At 41.0% G+C, this 20,328-nt stretch overlaps 1 protein-coding gene across 1 annotated transcript; it reads left to right on the forward strand.

Annotated features, from left to right (window-relative positions):
* Positions 1–8,303: 8,303 nt before the first annotated feature.
* Positions 8,304–20,288, forward strand: BTBD1 (BTB domain containing 1). Its single transcript, XM_042824488.1, has 8 exons — positions 8,304–8,713; positions 12,728–12,884; positions 13,462–13,567; positions 14,600–14,797; positions 15,066–15,258; positions 15,724–15,811; positions 18,362–18,508; positions 19,350–20,288. The coding sequence occupies exons 1-8, from the start codon at positions 8,304–8,306 to the stop codon at positions 19,506–19,508; spliced, it is 1,458 nt and encodes a 485-aa protein (XP_042680422.1). The 3' UTR covers positions 19,509–20,288.
* Positions 20,289–20,328: the final 40 nt, after the last annotated feature.

Here is a 20,328-nt window from a genome sequence, read left to right on the forward strand (position 1 = left end):
GCATCGTCCGCGCCGCCGCCCCTCAGCGCCTCCCGCCCCGCCGAGGGCCGCGCTCACGCGGCCGCCGCCCGCCCCACCGCCCGGCACCTCGGGCCGCCCCCTCCCGCCCCGCCGCCTCGGAAACCGGAGCCGCCCGTTGTTCCCCGGCGCTGGCGGCTGGGCGGAGGGAGCCCCGTCGGAAGGGCCGGCGCGGGAGGCCGCGGTGTAGCGGCGTCGGAGCCCCGGCGCGCGGGAACGCCGAGTGCCGGCACCGAGGGGAAGCCGGGCTGAGGGCCGGCCGGTGCAGGTCCGTGTCAGGCACGCAGCTACATCTCTGCTATCTGCGTTAGGATTTAGCTGGGTTTCTAACGAGGACATCGAGATTTTAAACGTTTCGATACAGGAGAACCGCGCTCCCAGAAGCCGGTGAGCGCTCAAACAGCGGTCGGTGGTGAGAAAGAAGCGTCCCGTGCTGCGCGGGCACGGCGCGGCGCTGCGCTGGTAGCGTAGCGTGTAGCGTAACTTTGTACGGGCATCCCGCACCGCTCCGCGCCGTTCCGTCCCGCCACGAGGAGTTCACCACAAGTGGTGCAGAGGAGGACAGCCCAGGGGCCCAGGAGACAGGCCCTGTCCATCAGGAAGAGGATTTGCTGCGGCGTACGAATGCTCCCAGTAAATGCCTGAGGAGTTAGCACCAGATAGAGGAAAGAACCGTTTAATTTGTGGGGCAGAGCTGTGAAGGAACTTTCAGTCATTTTCTGGAACGGATTTTTGGCTATGAGAAGTGAAGGCTCTGATTCTTTTACACTAAGATAAGGGAAAATAGAAGTCCAGTCTTAAGATGTCATTTTGTATGTTTACATTCAGCAGACTCATTTTACGTGACTATCTCTTAGAGGAAGGAACATGGTGGCCCACAATGTGTCTGTGCTGTATGCATTACACACAAGCTGTTGTGTGGTTATTTCAAGTGAGAAAGGTCTAATGTCTGTCCAAAGGAACAGGAATGGGTTAAACTAAACAAACGATCTGGTAAAAACATGATGCAACTCCTAAAAGTAATTTAGTCCACCCTAGTGTCAAAATTGCCTTTGGATGAGTCAGGGCTAAATTTATCACCTCCAAATGCCTACCTTTCAATGCACAACCGGTTTACTTCTCAAGCTCTCAAATCTATAGGCTGCTCAGTCCTGTGCAGCTGCCACTGTGCAGTCTCAAGATTCACGTCTCAAACTTCTCTTCATTCCTGTGTCCTTACAGTCAAATGCTATGTGGGAAACTTCTTCCTTAGCACTCTGCCAGCATATTCCAGCACTGATTTGCCCAGTGATTGCTTATCGGGTCCTATTTCAGCTTGAGTAAGAACTGTCAGAGCAAATTGGGCATGGCAGACTAACAACGAATTGCCTATAGAGGGGTTCACTGCTTGAATCTATTGTGTTGAGATCAACTTTTCAAGAAAAAAAAATCATTATGAGTGTCTGAAAGGAGAAAAGGCCCCTGAAAGGGAATGTTTGAAATGATTGTTCTCAGGAGCATGTTTTTTCCTTACTTTCTTATCTCTCACCATGTGCAGGAGGAGGTACTGAGCCTTCCTGCTCCCTTGTTCCTTTCCAATTTGGACAGAGGAACCTCCATGTCCATCTCTAACTGCACTGACGATGTGGATTCCAGTATTCAAAACTTTCCACTACATAAATCTTAATTTCTAGTAGCTACAGATCTTTCTAATTCTGGTTTTGCTTCTCCATGCCAAAATATCCTGGCTTCTATTTCAGCCTTTATAAAGAAAATAACAACTCAAGCATTCTTGTTTCAGTAGCTCTTGCAAAGCAAAGCCACCAAACTGATCTTGTCTTCCAACAGCAGCATCCAAAACCATTCTGTCGAGCAGAAGGTTAAGCATGGGACCTTGCCTTTTATCTTTTCAAAAAAAGAAGAAATCTGTCATTTTGAGTAAACTGTAGTGTACTTTTTATTTTTTCATTTATTTATTCCTCCTTGTAAATTCTAGACCCAAATTCTAGAAACAAGTGGGCAAAAATCTGTTCAGCTAATCCAGTCTGTAACCACTGGCCAACTTCTCCATCAGCAAATATTTCAAAATTTGGCATTTTGTCAAAGATTAAGCCAAAAAGCAAGCTGTCTTACTGAGTGAACACCGTCATCTTAAAAGCAAGCATCCTCAAAATCTACCAGTTGAATTTCTTAAAAGCTGAAAGTATTGTTGTGGGGAAGAAGTAGAAAGACCTTTCAAATCTACATAACACCACTTGCACCAGAAGAGCAATGTAAAAATGAAGTAGGTGTAGGAAGCCTTTAACAACATAATCACTGATAAGCATTTTACAAGAAAAGGGTGCTGATATGCTGCTGTCACCAGAATAAGTGTGACTTCTCAGCTTCATGTCACATCATCAATTATATTCATATATTGATATTGCAAAAGCATCTTTTTTTCATAGTTTTTCTTGAATGTTATAAATGGTACCAACTTCATAAGGGTGCCATCATGCAACTTTTCAACTATCTAGCAATATCAGATGTCAGTTTAAGATTGAAAAACAAGCATATGCCACTTAAACAGTAGTGAAGGGCAGGAAAACAAAATGGATTAACAAAACCATGAAAATTTGGACTCATGCAGAAATTGTCCCAGAATCATGTTTATTGATAACACAGTTCCCAGGGTTCTGGTCTTGTGTTTCACCTGAAAGGCAAGCTCTTAAGCTGCACAGTGTAAAAAATGATGATCCTTCACCACACTCTAATGTTTCCATGTCAGAAATCATAAGACTTTTGTCTAGATGATCATTTTTAGATAGGTAGCTCAACTCTTTCTCAAATGACCAGTACAAGCCTCATTCCACGTGAAGAATTCCTCACTGGGAATCTCTGTCCTTAGCAACAAACCAGATCCAGATGTGTGGCCATCAGACTGGCAGTTCTTAAACCACAAGTGATGTGCTGAGAACAATGCCAGCTTCCTGATTAGACCATTACTGGCATCATTTATAACACAAAAGATGTTTCTCCTCATCCTGTCTACTAAATGACAGCAGATCAGTCTTGTTCTTAGCACTTAGAAGGCATTTGTAAGCATGCCAGCAAAAGAATACTGTGGACTTAAATATGCCTGTTCAGTAATGTTCAGCTTCAAAATAGGAGACTAACAGACCACTTGGTTTTTGTGTCTACTCTTAGTCTGGGAAACAGCTCTTATGTTTCATAACTGCCTCCAACATCACAACAAATTGGAGGGCTTAACATTATATTGAGACACGGCTAATTGTATCTTGAATCAAAGTAAGGACATTAATCTATACAAATACAAGTAGGGTGAACCTTAAGCAAGCACATGAAGATCAATTCAGGGATTAAGAGACTATTTATAGATCATGGAAGCATTGCTCATGTGTTCACATACAGCTCTGCCAAGCAGCAAACTTTCATTGCATTATGATGCCAGCTACAAAATACCATCCCAGTACAAAACAACTTGTGTCACTCAATTTCACTGAACTAAGATGGCAGATTCTTCAGAGCATATTCCCTTTATTTGTAAATAAGTTTTGAAGGCAGTAGAAGTCAGTAACCAACTGACCAGGTAAAGATGAATGAAAAGATGAATTAAAAGCTTCATGACTGGAGCTTTTGTTCTATTTATTCATTTGCTGGGGGGCAGCTTAAACCACATATAACTGCAACTCCTTGACAGCTTTAAATCCAACCTATTTTATTTGTGAATTTCTTGCTAGTTGAGGGCATAAGACCTAATAAATAATGTTGTATTGTAACACACAGACTGCAAGGTTCACCAGGGGCAATACAATGTAGTTCATATGGTATGCACTGGGTGTCAGGAGGGCACCTGCTAATGATCTGCTGAGGATTTGGGGGAATTCCTCAGCAACAATCACACTACCAAAGAAACAAGCCAAGAGAAGGTAGTCATTAGCGTGCATTTCACTTACAAAACTGGAATATTGGTACCAAAATCATGGAGCTTCTTTTTGTATTACAGCCTGTCTCCTCAGCAATGAATAATCTCAGAAAAAGAGACATTTCAGAACGAAATTAATAGGCAGTAAAAGAGAGTATGTATGTCAGTTATACTATTTGACTTAAACTGCAAGTGGAAAGAGTGCGGCTTCTCAGTAAGAATCTTGTTAATCATGTGGAAATCAAAATGCTAGCTGAACACCTTGTTAGAAGGGGAGGAGATGTGTCCTCTGTCTGAAGTAATGTCGTGCCTTGACAGACTGCAGACATTTAGCAGCGACTGAAAAGCAAATAGTTTCACAAAATATTCACTGTTCAATTGTAAAGATATCTTGGTAGGAAGTAGTAAGTAAAAACAAAGATTTTTCTCGCATTTGCTTCTCCAACTACCCAGTAACAGAGTCTATTGTTTAAAGAGTAATAGTTTAAAAATATGTCAAAGTGTAACATTTTTATAGGGCCTGCCGTGTCAGTGTTGGAAATGCTATTTAAAATAGGTATGTGGTGACAGAATCTTCTAAGCCCTAATTAATTGGTTTCATAAAGCGTTTTCAGATAAACAATGTGAAGAATGCTATTTCTTGTATATCTTTAAAACATGTAAATGTGCACAATGAAAACTGAAAGCTACCTCCGCCGCTGGAGTGACTCAAAATTTCCATGATGTTTGTGCCAGGCGCACACATAGTATTCTAACTTAGGATTCTGGAAATGTATTCTCAGGAATATATTTATTAGCAGGAATTAGCAAGAATCACTTGTAGAAATGATATGGCAAAGAATTATAAATTTGAAAGCAATCTGTGGAAGTTGTATTATTGTCAGCTTTAGATTACAATAAATTCTCTAATAGAGGAAAAGACATCAGCTGCTCTTATTTTGGACTTTTAATCAACATTATATAGGCACTATAAAAGACATTAAAAAAAAATAAAATCCTTGCCCTTTAGTAGGGCAGCAATGTAAGACTGAATTTCTTGCATGGATCCAGTTCTCCAAAACTGCAAGGTCACATTACCTGTACACTCCAATTGAAACAGTGCAGGTTGATGCACACCAGAACGAAAACAGTAACAACCACAATAAAAAGATCAAGGAGATAACTTTATCGTTATTATTTGAGAGCATTTTTGCTATGAATTTACATATTTGAATAATTTTAATGCTAATACTAATTCAGTTATGGATATGTATGTCTGACATTCACAGCAGTAGTATGAATCAGATGTAAAAAGATTTTAAGAATGTAATTGAGCATGGAAAAGAAAAGCTGTTAAATTGTCCTAACAAGGAAGTTTAATCAGAAACAAATCCATTATTTACTCTGAATTCTTTTTCCTCCCAAAGCAGAGAAGAGATACTACCTACTTATGAGAACAATTGCTAGTCCCTGTAAAAATACGTGCCAGTGCAAAAACTCAGATTGTAACAACAAACTACATACATCATAGCAACAAACAAAAAGCTACTTAGAACATGCACAAATCTGAGTTCATGTGAGGAAAAGGAAAGGGAGGAGAATCTGAATAACCTCAGGAACAAACGATTGAAAACAGTGTGCTTTGTAACCCAAACCTTGCTGACAGATCTCACAGAACTGGCTGGGTTTAACTGGAAGGGCCTCTGGGCAAGTATTCCTGTCCCTGGGACCTCCGTGGCATCACAAGTATCTCAGAAATCCCTGCAGTTTGATCACCAAATCCTTCAGTTCTTCTTCAATACAAGTCAATTCAGCTTCTCCTCTATCCTCTTGCTGATGGGGAAAGGAATCTCAAAACAAAGTTCTTTTACGAATTTCCATAGCAAAAAAGCCACAGCATGAACTAGCTCAGGCCATTACACAGACCTTGAAATTGTGTTGCTCAAAAGCATAAACACTCCCTGACCTTCTGTTTTGCTGGCTAGCGATCAGGACAACCTTCATAGCTATATAATACAATACTGTTGAGCTTTAGTCAGCCGTTGATTTGTAGCCATTCTGTTACATGAGATCAAACAAAAGCTTCTGCTAGGGCCAATTTGAACTGCTACAGTTAGATGATCTTTCCCCCTCAGTATTAATGCCTACTATATTTCCTAGATAAAAAACTGAGCATATTAAGAAGGCAAAGGAACAGGACAGCATTTTACTGACAATCACATGTAAGACCTTTTGGGAAAAGGATTTTTTGCAATTTTTTCTAATTTGACTGGTGAATATAATTCCATGACTTCACGTTTAAAAATGGCTATGATCCATCAGATAATCGTACAGATAATGCCAAAGAAAAGCCAGCTGATTTTTAAAGAAGGAACATAGCATAAATATTACAAGGCGAAGCAAATGTCTGAGGCTTATTGTCTACATGTAGGGAAAAACAAGAAAAAAGCCACCTACATCCATCCCCCCAAAAATCACAAGAAAATGTTATTTAGTATTCAATTAGCTCTCACTTTCAAAACTTCTTGAATTAGTCCATTTGCCTTTTATCTGATAGAATTTGATAGGCATCAAGGTTGTAATTCTTCTTTCCTTTGTCTCATTTCCTGATTATTTTCCTTTTTTTTTTTTTTTTTTAAGACTCCGGATTTCTTTCATACTATTTTCATTTCTGTTCCCTCATTTTTCAGTGTCAACTTTTTTATTCCTTTCTTAGGCTGTCTCATAGGTCTTTCTTAGTTTTTCTCTCTTGCATAGCTTTCTCTTCCTCTGATCGAGGCTGCCCCAACCATTATCCTTTTTGTTCATTAGCCTTTCCCTCTTTTCTCCTCAGCCCTCTTCCATATTAATTAGCTTTCTGTAGCATGCAGCGTATTACTGACATTGTTCATGACGTGTTCACATTTTCACAAAGTTCTCTGTAAGCCGGGCAGTCACAAATGTTGGCTCCCACGTGACAAACCAACCTGTGAACGATCATAGAAAGATAGGAGAAAGATAACAGTGAAGAAAACTTACTAATGCCCAGGTCATCCCTTGACTGAAAAAAAAATACTCGCAGACAATAATGTATCCATCCACATTGTCACCATTTCCCTCATGCTTTTTTTTTCCAGTTCCCATGGCAACTGATTCATTTCATAAAAAGCTGGCACTTTATTCCCCTAAAACAAGCTCTCAAACTGGTCTCTTCAGGTTCCCCTGAATGTAACAGGTATATGGCAACGAAGCAGCAAGCTTCACAGCTTCCAGGATTTTCAGAGTCTCAGCTATTGGAGGGAATCTGGGCTTTGCCTCCTTGCCATTCCATGTGTGCCTTGAGGCAAGGAAAACACAAAGGTGCTAGTTTCGTTCTTCCAAGTCAGCAGCATGACTTTACTTTTAAATATAGCCTCTGTGCTACTTGCTGCTGTATGGTTGGTATACTATATCTTCATGTGCCCTTTATCCCATTTAAATCGCTTCCATCTTGCCTAAGGTTCCCTAAAATTCGTTCTGAGAAGCACACCGCATTTTCTTGGTCTCAGTTTTGTCCTAATAATAAACCTAAATGCAGAGAGGTGACATACTATACTCCTCTTTTAGCCACACGCTGCCATAAATGCTGACAAGTCAGGAGCTGTGACGAATACATTTCAGCTCCATAATTTAAATTGCTGCTGTATTTACACCAAAGCTCCAGCAGATGGCAAAAAGATCCACCTTGTGTTTCTAAGGTCAGCGCCTGCTCTGACAGGACAACCGAGTCTGTCTTCTCGCTTTCGTACCTGAAGCTCATAAACGTATAGAATCAGTACCCTTATTCTGTTTGTCAGAATTTGCCGAGTTAATCCACAACTTTGGGCCACTGCTGGAACGAGGATGTTAAATGCGATGGCCTCCGATGAAAATAAACGCACCCGGCCATGTGCCTTGAGGCTGTTTGGCCTCATTTGCCTTTAAGTTTTCGATGCACACACCGACTCGATTGCTTTTATACATAAACTGCACAACGCACACACCCAACAGACGTCCATATTTTAATGTTATTCCACAAATAGTTAAAAGAAGCGCCCATGCTTGTTTTGCCTGTTAATGCACCAAGACAGATCTCCACACCGCGGCACGGCACTCCCTCTCGCTTTCGCACGGCCCAGCTCGGCCCTCCGGCGGGCAGCATACCGCCGCGACACGCAGGGCAGCACCCGCCCTCACCAAACCGCCTACGGACACAACCCGCTCCCTCCCGCCGCCCACACGCGGACATGGCCGCCCCCGCTGGGCGAGAACGGTTCCGTCGCGCGCTTGCGCAGAGAGGTCGCGGCGCATGCGCAGCGAGCTGCTGACGTCGCGGCGCGCGGCGGAGATGCTCGTGCCGCCGGCTGAGTGAGGGTTCGGCCCGGCGCGGCCCCTCAGGGCGGTGATGGCGGCCGCCGCCGGCGGTGCGCCCGTGGAGGCGCCTCCCGCCGCCACCGGTGCCTCCGCCGCCGCCACGAGCGGTGCCGCCGCCGCGGAGAGCGGCGCGGTGCTGCAGCGGGAGCCGCTGTACAACTGGCAGGCCACCAAGGGCTCGCTGCGGGAGCGCTTCGCCTTCCTCTTCTCCAACGAGCTGCTGAGCGACGTGCACTTCGTGGTGGGCAAGGGCAGCCCGCGGGGCGGAGGAACCGGGGCAGCGCCTCCAGGCCCCGGCCAGCAGCGCATCCCCGCCCACCGCTTCGTGCTGGCGGCCGGCAGCGCCGTCTTCGACGCGATGTTTAACGGCGGCATGGCCACCACCTCGGCCGAAATCGAACTGCCCGACGTGGAGCCCGCCGCCTTCCTGGCGCTGCTCAGGTCAGCCCCGGAGCCGGGAGGTTCGGGTTGGCCGTCTGCGCTGCTCGGCCTCGGCCGGGAGCGCCGCGCATCCTGCCCGCGCTCCGGCCGCAGTCGGGACGAGGGCGCTGCGTCCTGCCGGCGGCCTGCGGGCTGCTGCCGCTCCCCGCGCTGCCTTCCGCGAGAGGAGCGGCCTCGTCGGGCTTTTCGATGATGTAATTGCGGTGCGGTGATGGGATTTAGTGACTCGGTAATCTCCGTTGTCGCTGCCCGACCGCCGAGCAGCGCCGGGAAGGAACTGAAACTGTCGTGCTGAGCTTTTCATTTCATTTGATAGTTTGCTTTGAAAATGTACTCGTAGAATCCTAGAATATTCCAAGTCGGAAGGAACCCGTGAGAATCATCACATCCCACTCCTGGCTCCATGCAGGACCGCCACTTCTCTTGCAGTGAACTTTTTATATTTCAGAGGCAGAGCAAATTGTATCACTTTACCAAAGTAGTTGACATCCCTTTTGAAGTCAACACTTTTCAGATACCTTTGGCTGGAGAGAGCACACTGCAGAACGCAGTTATCTGGTCTGATGCACAAGTCACACAAGTGAGAGCAGGAGTGCAGTGATGAGGAAAAAGCATGCAAAACGGGTACTGATTTCTGATTTGACCACAGTAGGTTCTGTTACTTCTCGTGCCCACAAACCTGTCTGCATTTTGTTTTTACCCAGCATAGTGGTAAATAATCGTAGACACAGTTACTCGTAGTTTCTCTGTGCATCAGGCTTGTTGCTGAGGTGTGGTCATACAACTCATCTGCTCAACGTTAGGATTTTTTTTTTTTGCTTGGCAAAACTTCTCTAAAATGCACTAAGCAGATTTCCGTAATTAACATTTAGAAAATAGCAATATTATTGCCTGGAAGGAAATTTGTAGTGTCTCTAAACTGTAATGGAAAGAAAATAGCTTTCTTTTTTTGTTTTGAGGTGAGAACAGTGAGAAGAAGAATCACACAGTGCTTTAGCAATTAGGGAAACAAGGTTTGCAGCAACTGATTTTGTTTTAAGAAAATCCACAGAATGGTGACTGTTGCTTAATAGCAAACAAACTGTATTTTCTGCTTTCATAGCCAAGAGGGAGTGGCAAAATGTAAGGTGAGGGGTTGGTGCTGAGTAGTGGGAAGTTGTCTTCCAAGCAATAATGGTTTCAAAGGTTAGAAGTAAGTCACTGTGACGTGTGTGTGTGTAGATATATAAAAGCCACCAGCAGTGAGAAGTTGATATAATGAGAGACGCTTTTTTTGATTAAAAGCAGAAGCACAGTAGCAGGAGAGTTCTGAGTAAGGCTAAGAAGTAGAAGTGAGTGCAGAGTCGCTGTTAGAAGCAAACAAAAGCCACCTTGTGTTTGCAGAGCTGGTAATGGCCAGGGGACTTGTGTAAGTACGATTATACTTGTATCGTGTCTAAACATCACCAGACTGATGGACTGCTAGAATGGCTGAGGTTTGGTGTTGTCTTTGGTATGGAATGCTTGGCAGCTTTTTAGTACGAGCTTCAGTATTTTATAGAGTGCTCTTGCTCTGGACTGGAGCCTTGATACATATACACCAAGCTAACACTGGAGTAAATATAACACGTTTGTTAGAAAGATACTTGAGATCTTCAACACAGACTGCTACTGGACTTCTGTGCCCATATATGCTGTTTTTAATGTACACCAACTGTAAGACAGCCTGTTTTTTTCTCGCTGTTGGCCATTAAAGTACTGAAGCAATGCAAAAACTGTTGGAGATAATTTACTAGTGGCTAGAAACTGAAGAATTTTAACACCTCATAGTCACCAGGTGATTTTGACGACCCTTTCAATTTTTCTGTTGGATATATTTATTCACAATTTTGTATTGGCTGCAGTTGCACCCTTTTTTTTTACAGGAGAAGTGATGTTCAACCCCACTGCGCTGAGTGGAGGAAGAACAGCAGCATTAACACAAAGTCGTGCCAGTTCAGGCATGCCATGAATGGAAGTGTCAACAAAGAGATGGAGCTCTTGGCTCATGAGCAGGGAGGTTTTTACAGAGAAGACACACCTAGAGTTCTTTTTTATGAGCAGATGAATGCATCGTGATTATCCATCCATATACTAAAAGGAACCAGGATTATACAATAAGCACAATGCACTTTATTACCATACATAACAGTTCTTATAGCTACCTTTGGGCTTGGCAGATCCGTACTTTTTAGTAATTGCAGAGGACTTCCGGCTGTGAAAATTGCAGAGAAGTATTGGCATTGTCAAAAACTTGAAGTATTGAACTTGAAAGAGTGAAGACAAAGAAGTCCTGGTTATGTGACATTCTTAAAATCTTTGGGCAGTGCATAGTGTAAGTTTTCTTAGCTCAGAAGTCTGCACTGTCACATACCCTGTTCCCATCGGTGCTTATGCCAGTGTTGGTCCATGGCTAGAAAGAGATGGTGAGGTCAACGTGATGGATTTGATGCTGTGTGACTTTCTGTTATCAGAACTTTAGCTACTGAAGTCCCATTAGTTTTGCTATTGACGCACTTCTGGTTAGGGAGTGTCTCCTTAGTGTGTCCAGGCATGCACAGCAGGAGAGAGATGGGAGCATAGAGCTTCAAGCGTGTCTTCCATGGGATGACAGAACGTCCTGTGGCTAACAGAACACACTTGAATGAAAAGCTTGTGTGCGTATTCACTGTTACCACATTTGAATTCCTCTATTTTGGCTGTGTAGTTGTATTTTGTGTGTCGATTGGATGGGGCAAAAGCCTGCGAAACAGGGAAAAGAAGCATTGGAAAAGAGCAGGTTGGAACTGTACCCTAATTCTCAAGGAAGTACAGAAAGTGAACCAATCCATACATTGGCTGCATGTTGTACACACTTCAGGAATAAAATCAAAATTGTGTTGTAAAAACAATTTGGTGATTTAACTTTTTTTTCCCTTTGTTAGATATAATGCAGCTTTTTTGCAATCCGTTAATTTTTGACTCACATAGTTTTGACTCCAAGTTTCATAATGCTATAAAAGGAAGATTAGGACTTCTTGAAGCAGGCTTTTAAAAATCTTAAAACCAAAATCTTGATGTGCTTTTCTGGTATTTAATAAAATGCACAGAACTGCATGCATGGATCAGCTTTAAATGTACTGTCTGAAATGCTAGCAACACAATTCACCTTTAGTTAAACTCCTTTCTAAAAGCTTTGGTGTAAATTTGGTTTAAAGAATTAGATCTCCCCCTGCTGCACTGTGAGCCTGTTGCTTTCACAGGTTACTTCTGTTAAACACAAAGTGATTGTTATTGCATCAGAACCTATTTCTTCCATCTCAGCTTATTGTTTCCCGTTTATTTTTAGGAAGTCTGAAAAGAAAATACAAAGAACTGCAAAGAAAAGACTTGCCCTTTGTTGTGCAATTCATGCATTCAAAAACATGTCCTGGTTTATTATATTTAATCACCTGTGTTTGTTGGGAGCAGAACCATGTACCATGGATAAATGTCTGTAAATCTGATGAAATATTGATAAGGTTATCTTCAATGTCATCTGTCATTGTAAGAAAGGTTATTTTTAAGAAATCGTCTCTTCCATACAGAGCCTCAAAACAAAGCTTATCTCACCTGGTCTCAAGTAACAGCTGTTCAGTATAGAGGGGTTTGTGCCTGTTTTTATGGAAACTTTTATCCTTTGGTTTGCTTCTTTATGCAAAAATTTCAACAAATCGTGCAGCCTCAAACAGTGCAGAGAAGCCAAGGCTTTTCTTGTTGCTGCCTGCAGCAAGAATAGAAGAGTCAAGGTCATCTCTTAGAATTGTACTCCCATTTCCTTCTGAGCATTAGAGAATGGTGACTGACACAAGGCACACAGTTATCACATCAGATGTTGACACTCTTTTCAAGAGTTGCAATGAAGCTAATGTGCATTTCAGTAGATTGAGATAAGTAATACAGCCATGGAGGGTTATGTGTTGATATGTGCACCTCAAGATGTGTTTTTATTATATATATTTGTATATTGATTTCTAGGTTTCTTTATTCAGATGAAGTTCAAATTGGTCCAGAAACAGTCATGACTACTCTTTACACTGCAAAGAAGTATGCAGTTCCAGCCCTGGAAGCACACTGTGTAGATTTTCTAACGAAGCACCTCCGAGCAGATAATGCCTTCATGCTCCTCACTCAGGTAGGTAAATTTAAGCTTATTTTGGTTTTCTATGAAAATTAGTGTTTGGGGGGAAGTGAGCATATAGTATTACTTCACAGTGGGTTTACCATCACATAATCTAATTTTTGTGTGAAAATAATTTTGTTGTTTTGTTGGCATTTTTACAGACTTTCTTGGCTTCTAGTGATATTAATGTAGAGGAAGAAAAGAATAAAACCTTTTTTGTTGTTAATATATGATGTATTGGGATGCTTCAGATGGGTTCAGTTTATTAAGCTTATGTGAATATCTCAATTGGTTGTTTGTTTTTTTGTTAAGACAGTTTACTGTGACAGATTTGGTGTCTACTTCTTAAAATTATATGAAATGAAAAATGCAAACATGAAGGAAAACCCAGATGGAGTATATTTTCAATTATGTACTCCTCTTGGAATTTAAGTGCCCTGGAAGATAGAACCACAAGGTGTAGAGAAATCATCCTGTTTTATTCTAGACCTATACTAGATGAAAAAAATACTTGCTTACTAGAATTAGTAGCTTATCAGCAGGATGCTTGTAGCAGCAAATTAACTGAAGATGTACTTTACTTTCTTAGGCTCGTTTGTTTGATGAGCCTCAGCTTGCTAGTCTTTGTCTTGATACGATAGACAAAAGCACTATGGATGCAATAAGTGCAGAAGGATTTACTGATATTGATATAGGTAAGTTCCTTCTTGTGTCTTAAGCATTAAACTTCCCAAAGGAATCATGCTGTTGTGTTGCTACACACTGTTTCTCTTTTCAGGGTTGCACAAATTGGACGCAATGTATAGAATTTGTGTTTAAAAAAAAAAAAAAAAAAAAAGGAATCTAAAATGGTTTGAAATTCTGCTTGTAATTCTTCTGGTTTCAATGTTTTTTCTTTTACAAAAAGTCAGCAGTGATAAATCAGTTTAGTTAAATTTGATTGTTACTGTGTCTCTATAACATTTCACTTCAGTTCATCTAGATTATGTCTCAAACTCAGCCAAAAGGAAGGCATTCCAGCTGCTTCAACATCTTGTAAAGTCGCTGTTAACTTGTGTTCAGTGGACTGATACCCAGACTGTGAATGTTAATCTCTACTCTTGATAAATCTCAAATCCAGCCTGCATTTCTGATATATATTTCATGACAGCAAACATGGCTTGCTCAAATACAGGGCATATAAAAACTTCTGAAGACACCAGGTTCAGAATGCAAAACCAGCTTTTTAGATTCATCATCTATGATGAACTGAGAGGAAAACTTGGACAGACTGAATGTTGAATGGCCTATAGAATTTTTTTTTTTTTTGCTTAAATTGTTTATGGAATGCAACAGTGAATAAGAAGTACAGGAGAAGCTGCTCCTGTAAAATGCATGCACCTTTCCTCCCACCCTGTGTTCCTCCTTCAAGCTTTGCGGGAGGCAAATGTGTCAATGTTTAAAATCCTTTTCATGCATGTTTAAACTGGCTGTATGTGCACCACTGCTTTGTGTGTCTGTAGTTGATGCAGACTGGCAGACAGGTACTTGGATGAGAATGTGACAGTGCTGTCATAGGTGATTTGGTTTTTTTCCTAGTGTACATTAACATCATGTTAACACTTTACATGATTGCTGCCAGTTTTGATCTTGCCATAACTTTAGAAATTCTGTATTAAGATTACTTAAAATATGTAGAACTTGTTCGGATGAATAGTGACGTACATCTGTTAACATTTTTTCTTTAGACACATTGTGTGCAGTTCTAGAAAGAGATACCCTTAGTATTCGAGAAAGTAGACTCTTTGGAGCTGTTGTTCGTTGGGCAGAGGCTGAATGTCAAAGACAACAACTGCCTGTGACATTTGGAAACAAACAGAAGGTCCTTGGAAGAGCTCTTTCCTTAATCCGTTTTCCATTAATGACTATTGAAGAGTTTGCAGCAGGTAAGTTTTGGGATTCTTTGTCTTACTGTTAGACCATAGCTCTGCACTGCTGGTCTGAGTGTTGAGTTGCTTAATGCTCTATTGTGTTATTAACACCTTACTAATAAGCATTGTGATGCAATCTTAAGGAAAGCAAAACATCTTGTATATAATATACCCTGGCTAATGGAAAATATTAGCATCATCCTTGGTTTGCAGATAAATGTGGTTTGAATACAACAGTTGGAGTAGTTCTTAGAATTACCTTAGAAGTTTTTTCTTTTTGCAGGCCCTGCTCAGTCAGGAATCTTGTCAGATCGGGAAGTAGTAAATCTTTTTCTACATTTTACTGTCAATCCTAAGCCAAAAGTAGATTATATAGACCGACCAAGATGTTGCCTCAGAGGAAAAGAATGCAGCATTAACAGGTTCCAACAAGTGGAGAGTCGCTGGGGCTACAGTGGAACAAGTGATCGCATCAGGTATGGCTTTGGAAACTATTTGAACGAGAGACAGAAGTGTGGGAAGAAAGGCAGGGTATTACTGAATTTCTGCTTTTTGGCAGAAGATATAGTAACAAACATGTATCAGAGAACCAAGTTCAAAAGTCTGGAGTCCTGGAGTGTTTGCTGCATATGCAGTTTTGAAATACTAAGTCTTGATCTGTTTTTACTCCAGTAATACTTAAAAAAAAAAAAAATCAGGTTATTAATTTATTTTTAAAGCCCAGTGGCAAAATGTCACATTATAAAGCTGATACCTTAATAAGGTGGGGCTTTTCCTTACTATTGACATTTCAATGCAGAACACTATTGAAAATATGAATGCAGTGCTATTTCTTGGTTAGCTTTCTACACTACAGTGCGAGTCTTTCTTGCTTGTCTGGGAACAAGTTAACAGACCCATCACTGTTGCTTAGATTCCTTTATTGGCTTCTGTTTTACTAGGTTCACAGTTAACAGAAGAATTTCCATAGTGGGATTTGGATTATATGGATCTATTCATGGACCCACAGACTACCAAGTTAATATACAGGTACAGTGTATTCTATATATGCTTATATAAGCAGAAACTATGCTTAATACAAAAGGTTTGGAGTATATTTGGATAGAGTAGGAGCAGTCTGATAGGTCAGGAGTCTACCCTGTTTTAATCCCAACAGTCATAACTGGATGATCGGGGAAACGTAAGAACAGTATAAAACTTACCTTCCTTTTCAGTCTATTCTTGAGTCATTTTCAGAATAGGTATTTCTTAGGGCTGGTTTGGTCTTTCAGTTTGGTAACTCCCAGTGAATTGTGCTGCAGAATACTCCTATGGTCTAACCTCAAATTCCTGCAAGTTGTCTGTAACTGAATTTCACAGCTTTACAATCGGTTCAGTTGTGCATTAAGTCTGTCCTCTTCATAATGTTTCTAGTAATTCAGGAAATAATTTTGCATTTGTCATTAGCAGCTGTCAGAAATTACTGACATATGTAATGACTGCCAAAAAAGTCTGCTAAAAAAGCCCACTGTGTCATCATGAAGGTACTAGAAAAAAGATAAGATGGCACTGTGTTACTTCATGAAAGCAGGACATGCTCGCATCTTGGGTCCTGTGGGAAGTATTGCTCTCTCACTGTAAAGTGCCGTAGGTAGTAATACTGCTTTATGAAAGTGTGACCAGAAATGCTAGGACACCTTGCGTTTGTAGGGGAGGAAGTAATGAGCAGAGGGGAGCAATACTTGTGAGAGCGGTGGGTAAAGTATCCTTCTTTTGGATCTGATCGTGTTTGAACGTGTGCATTCACCTATGGCAGACTCCTGAGAAGGTTGTAGAAGAGAGGTGTGCACTAAATCTTCCCTACTGAGATAGTTCTGGATGGTGGGGGAATGGAGCTCAGACTCTTATTTTAGCTTCTTTTGAGCCAGCTTCCTTATTTTCCTTTTTGAAGTTCAGCACAGCTGTGGTAGATTTGATTTTGTTGTTCGTGTAGGAATGTTGACTCTGAGTATATTATGGACACTGTTACATAGTGTTTCCATTATGAAATTTTAAATCTGATCCTGCTAATCACTCAGTACCAAATGAAGGGTTGTGTTTCTTCCTACTGAGCAAGTGGTGAGCAAGCTCATGAAACGATCAGTGATAGTATCTAAAAATGTCCCCCCTGCTTCGTGTCCTGATGTGACACTTGCCCAGTCTGAGAGGCTAGTTCAAGACGCCACTAAAACTGTATTTCCTGCTCCTGTAGCCTGTCTGATCTCTCTTAGGACGTTGTGCTGAGGATTGCCTACTAGTAATGTTGATCCACCACTGTATCCTCCCCTTCCAAGTATGGAATTTCAATCCATTTGAATTCTCTTACTGAGTTTAGCTTTGGTTTGATTCTAAGCTTTCTAACAAAGTTTTAACTTTCTGCAGCTGCACTGTTACTCTGTGCTGTGCGTGTCAAAGCCTGGCATTACAACACTGCATTGATTTACTGGGTGTGTGGAAAAATTTGTGAAAGAACCTGTGACTTCAGTTAGGAACAGACACTCCCCATCTTATTTGTCCCCACCTTATTTGATAGACATCTAGTATTTGCTGGTAATTCTGTTTCAGTTTATTTCTTCATGTTGTATTTAAAGGGCAGTTTGTCTTCTGCTTCCTGTTTGATGCTTACTGCTCTGTTTTGTACTTAAGGACAGGAATTCTGTGCTGCCTACCAGGTTAAATCACACCAGTCTGTTATGTTAAAGGAATATTACTTCAATATTAGAATTGTTAGTATTTCTTTTGATTGCGGATGGAAAAAAAGACCATGAAACCCTGTTTCAGGGAGCATACCTTGCCTGAAAGAAGGACTTTGTTGTTGTTGTTGTTGATAGTTTTTAGTGGAATAGTCATTAGAAATGTGCATGTTACTATAAAGCTCTGATATCCTACTTCTCCAAGAAATGTTCAGCAGTGTGGATTAGAAATGGAATGAGAAGTGTGATATCTGCTGTTTGTGGTGTCCTGGCTAGTGACTCCTGTTTGCCAGTAAAACTGAAGGCAAAAGAAATATGAGATGTGAACATAAAGACATAAACAGTGTAAAGCATGGAAGAACAAGTCCCTGCTTTATTCTAAGAACACGTCATTGACTGTTCATCTGTAAAATCTTGTTTACTGAATGAGCCACAGCCAGTGAAACATTTAGGTCCTGCCTCATGCGCTTCTCTCATGCGGGCTGTGTAGGTGTGCAAAGATCAGCAAATCTAAGTTACAGGATCACGTGTAGATTATTAAGGTCAAATGCTAAAGGTTTAAGAGCTATTTATCTCCTGTCAGACAAAGCCTTTAACCTGGTTGGTGTGGCACTGTGGGCTAGATTGGGCATACAGAATGGACAGCCTGTGTAAAACTCAGAATCTGTGGCTCAGCACAAGGCCGGGTCAGCCCTCACAGTATTACTGTTAGGAAATTAAAGCTACCTTTTAATCTGAGGTGCACTGTTGTTGTAATTAAACTGGGTGGAATAGGCAAGTGTTTTCTTGTAATGTTCCAGTGTGCATACAGTGAGAGCCTTTTGCAAGTTTGTAAATGTAAAAGCACAGTTCTCATGTTTTTCTGCAGATAATTGATTATGAGAAGAATCAAACTCTAGGACAAAACGATACTGGATTTAGCTGTGATGGAACTGCCAATACATTCAGAGTTATGTTCAAAGAACCTATAGAGATTTTGCCAACAGTTTGCTACACAGCCTGTGCAACATTAAAAGTAAGAATGCTTAACAGTATAAAGTAAAACATTATAGTAATGCAAAGGTTTATCTTTTATCTGTTTCGTGATGGGAATGTGTCGTCTTGGGGTCTTATTCTTGGTGTTGTGTGGAAAGGAGGCAGTAGCTAAACTGTGTGGTAACTTTTAAAGCTGCTTTCTCTTTGTTCTGTGCACAGAATTTATGACTGGATCCTGTGTGACTTCCCACTTACAGGAGTTAAAATAAATCCTAATGGAAGTCACTGTGGATCTGTGTGGGCAAATGCACTATTTGGAATATTTAATCTGGCAGCTGTCTTTATCAAAACTTGTTTGATTTCTTTTGTTAAGGACCAGTTGTAATCAAAAAGACAGAGCTTTCTTTTCTTGCTTTTATATGCCAACGCTAAAATAGAGGAAAACAATGATTTGTCCTAGGAAAATTGACTCATTCAATGTTTTCTGTAAAAAATTTTTATAAATAAAATTATTTTAAAGATAATTCCCTGTTCAGAAATCAAAGTCAAGTGGATTGAAAAAAAAAAAAAAGTGCTGCATCTGAAGTGGGAGAATAAATGAGAATATAGACAACTTGTATGACAAGGAGAAGTATGAGAAAACGTTTATTCATTATTAGTGGGATAAAACCAAGTGGTTTAGATCTACTGTCAGAGAAACCTTTTTTATTTAGACTTAAAGAATCTGTTTCTGTTATCTGTAACTTGTTATGCAACTTCTGTTATGTGGATACAAACATTTTTACTGTTAAAATGATTTAAGTCAGTGGTGTTTAAGCTTCAGTATTGTATGGGTCGTGCTTGCATTTCCATTCTGCTGCTAATCTCTTGCTGTTTTTCAGGGTCCTGATTCCCACTATGGAACAAAAGGATTGAAGAAAGTAATCCACGAATCTCCTACTGCTAGCAAAACATGCTTTGTGTTTTATAGTTCGCCAGGTAACAATAATGGTACATCGATAGAAGATGGACAGATTCCAGAAATAATATTTTATACATAATTTCATACGATCATCTACATGTCAGCATATCAGTGGACTTTCAGGGTCACCCCTAGTGAGCTAGGCAGTGCTGTGAAATGACCTGGATGTGTAAAAGCGGAACTGACTTGTTTGAGAGGTACCAGGAAAGCGATTTTATCTGCGTCGTGGTTGGTGGAACCTAATTTAACTTTTCCTTTTAACAAAGTGTGCAGTAAGTACTCTGTATACTGAAGATTGTTTTGAATGGTATGTTGTGATTTAATGGCTTTGTATTTTGAACCCTTTGTTTCTCATACAGTTGAATTCATTTCTTGAACTGGAAAATACGTACTGGTTATGAATTTCATTTGCACCTTTTCCTCAACTCATCTAACAAAGACAGTGCCTCTGCTACTGTACTCCCAGCTTGCACTTCTCTGTAAAATAACCTTGGAATGACCCTGTGGACATGAAATACTACTATTTTTTTTTTTCCAAGTACATCAGCAAAGCTGGATTCATATTGCTATCAGTGGTGAGTTGTTGAATGAGTCCTGGAGCGTTGATGAACTTAGAACTCCAGGCAGTATCTGCAGCTGCAGTGAAGAAATGCTATAGCAAATCCTGCAAGGAATGGGTCTTTCCAGAATCTCTTTTAATTAAGAAGGGCTGTTTTGGAACATAGAGCTGGTTATGGAAATAGCCACTGTATATACATATGTGCCTATAAGAAAATGTACAATGTGAAAACGGGAATACAAGCCTTGTTATGATATTATTTTGACTGGGCAATAATCTAATACTAAAGAATTATTATCAGCTGTGGCCTATTTGCGTGCAACTTGCTCTGCGGTCATCT

The sequence above is a fragment of the Centrocercus urophasianus genome, unplaced genomic scaffold (genome assembly GCF_019232065.1).
Source record: "Centrocercus urophasianus isolate 14NV4802_14NV808 unplaced genomic scaffold, USGS_Curo_1.0 seq_23, whole genome shotgun sequence".
Classification (NCBI taxonomy): Eukaryota; Metazoa; Chordata; class Aves; order Galliformes; family Phasianidae; genus Centrocercus; species Centrocercus urophasianus.

Excerpts from the sequence above, each read along its gene's own strand:
- BTBD1 (XM_042824488.1), top strand. The coding sequence starts at position 8,304 with ATGGCGGCCGCCGCCGGCGGTGCGCCCGTGGAGGCGCCTCCCGCCGCC. Across the intron at positions 14,798-15,065 it reads TATTGAAGAGTTTGCAGCAG|GCCCTGCTCAGTCAGGAATC; the intron begins GTAAGTTTTGGG and ends TTCTTTTTGCAG. Across the intron at positions 18,509-19,349 it reads CAGCCTGTGCAACATTAAAA|GGTCCTGATTCCCACTATGG; the intron begins GTAAGAATGCTT and ends GCTGTTTTTCAG.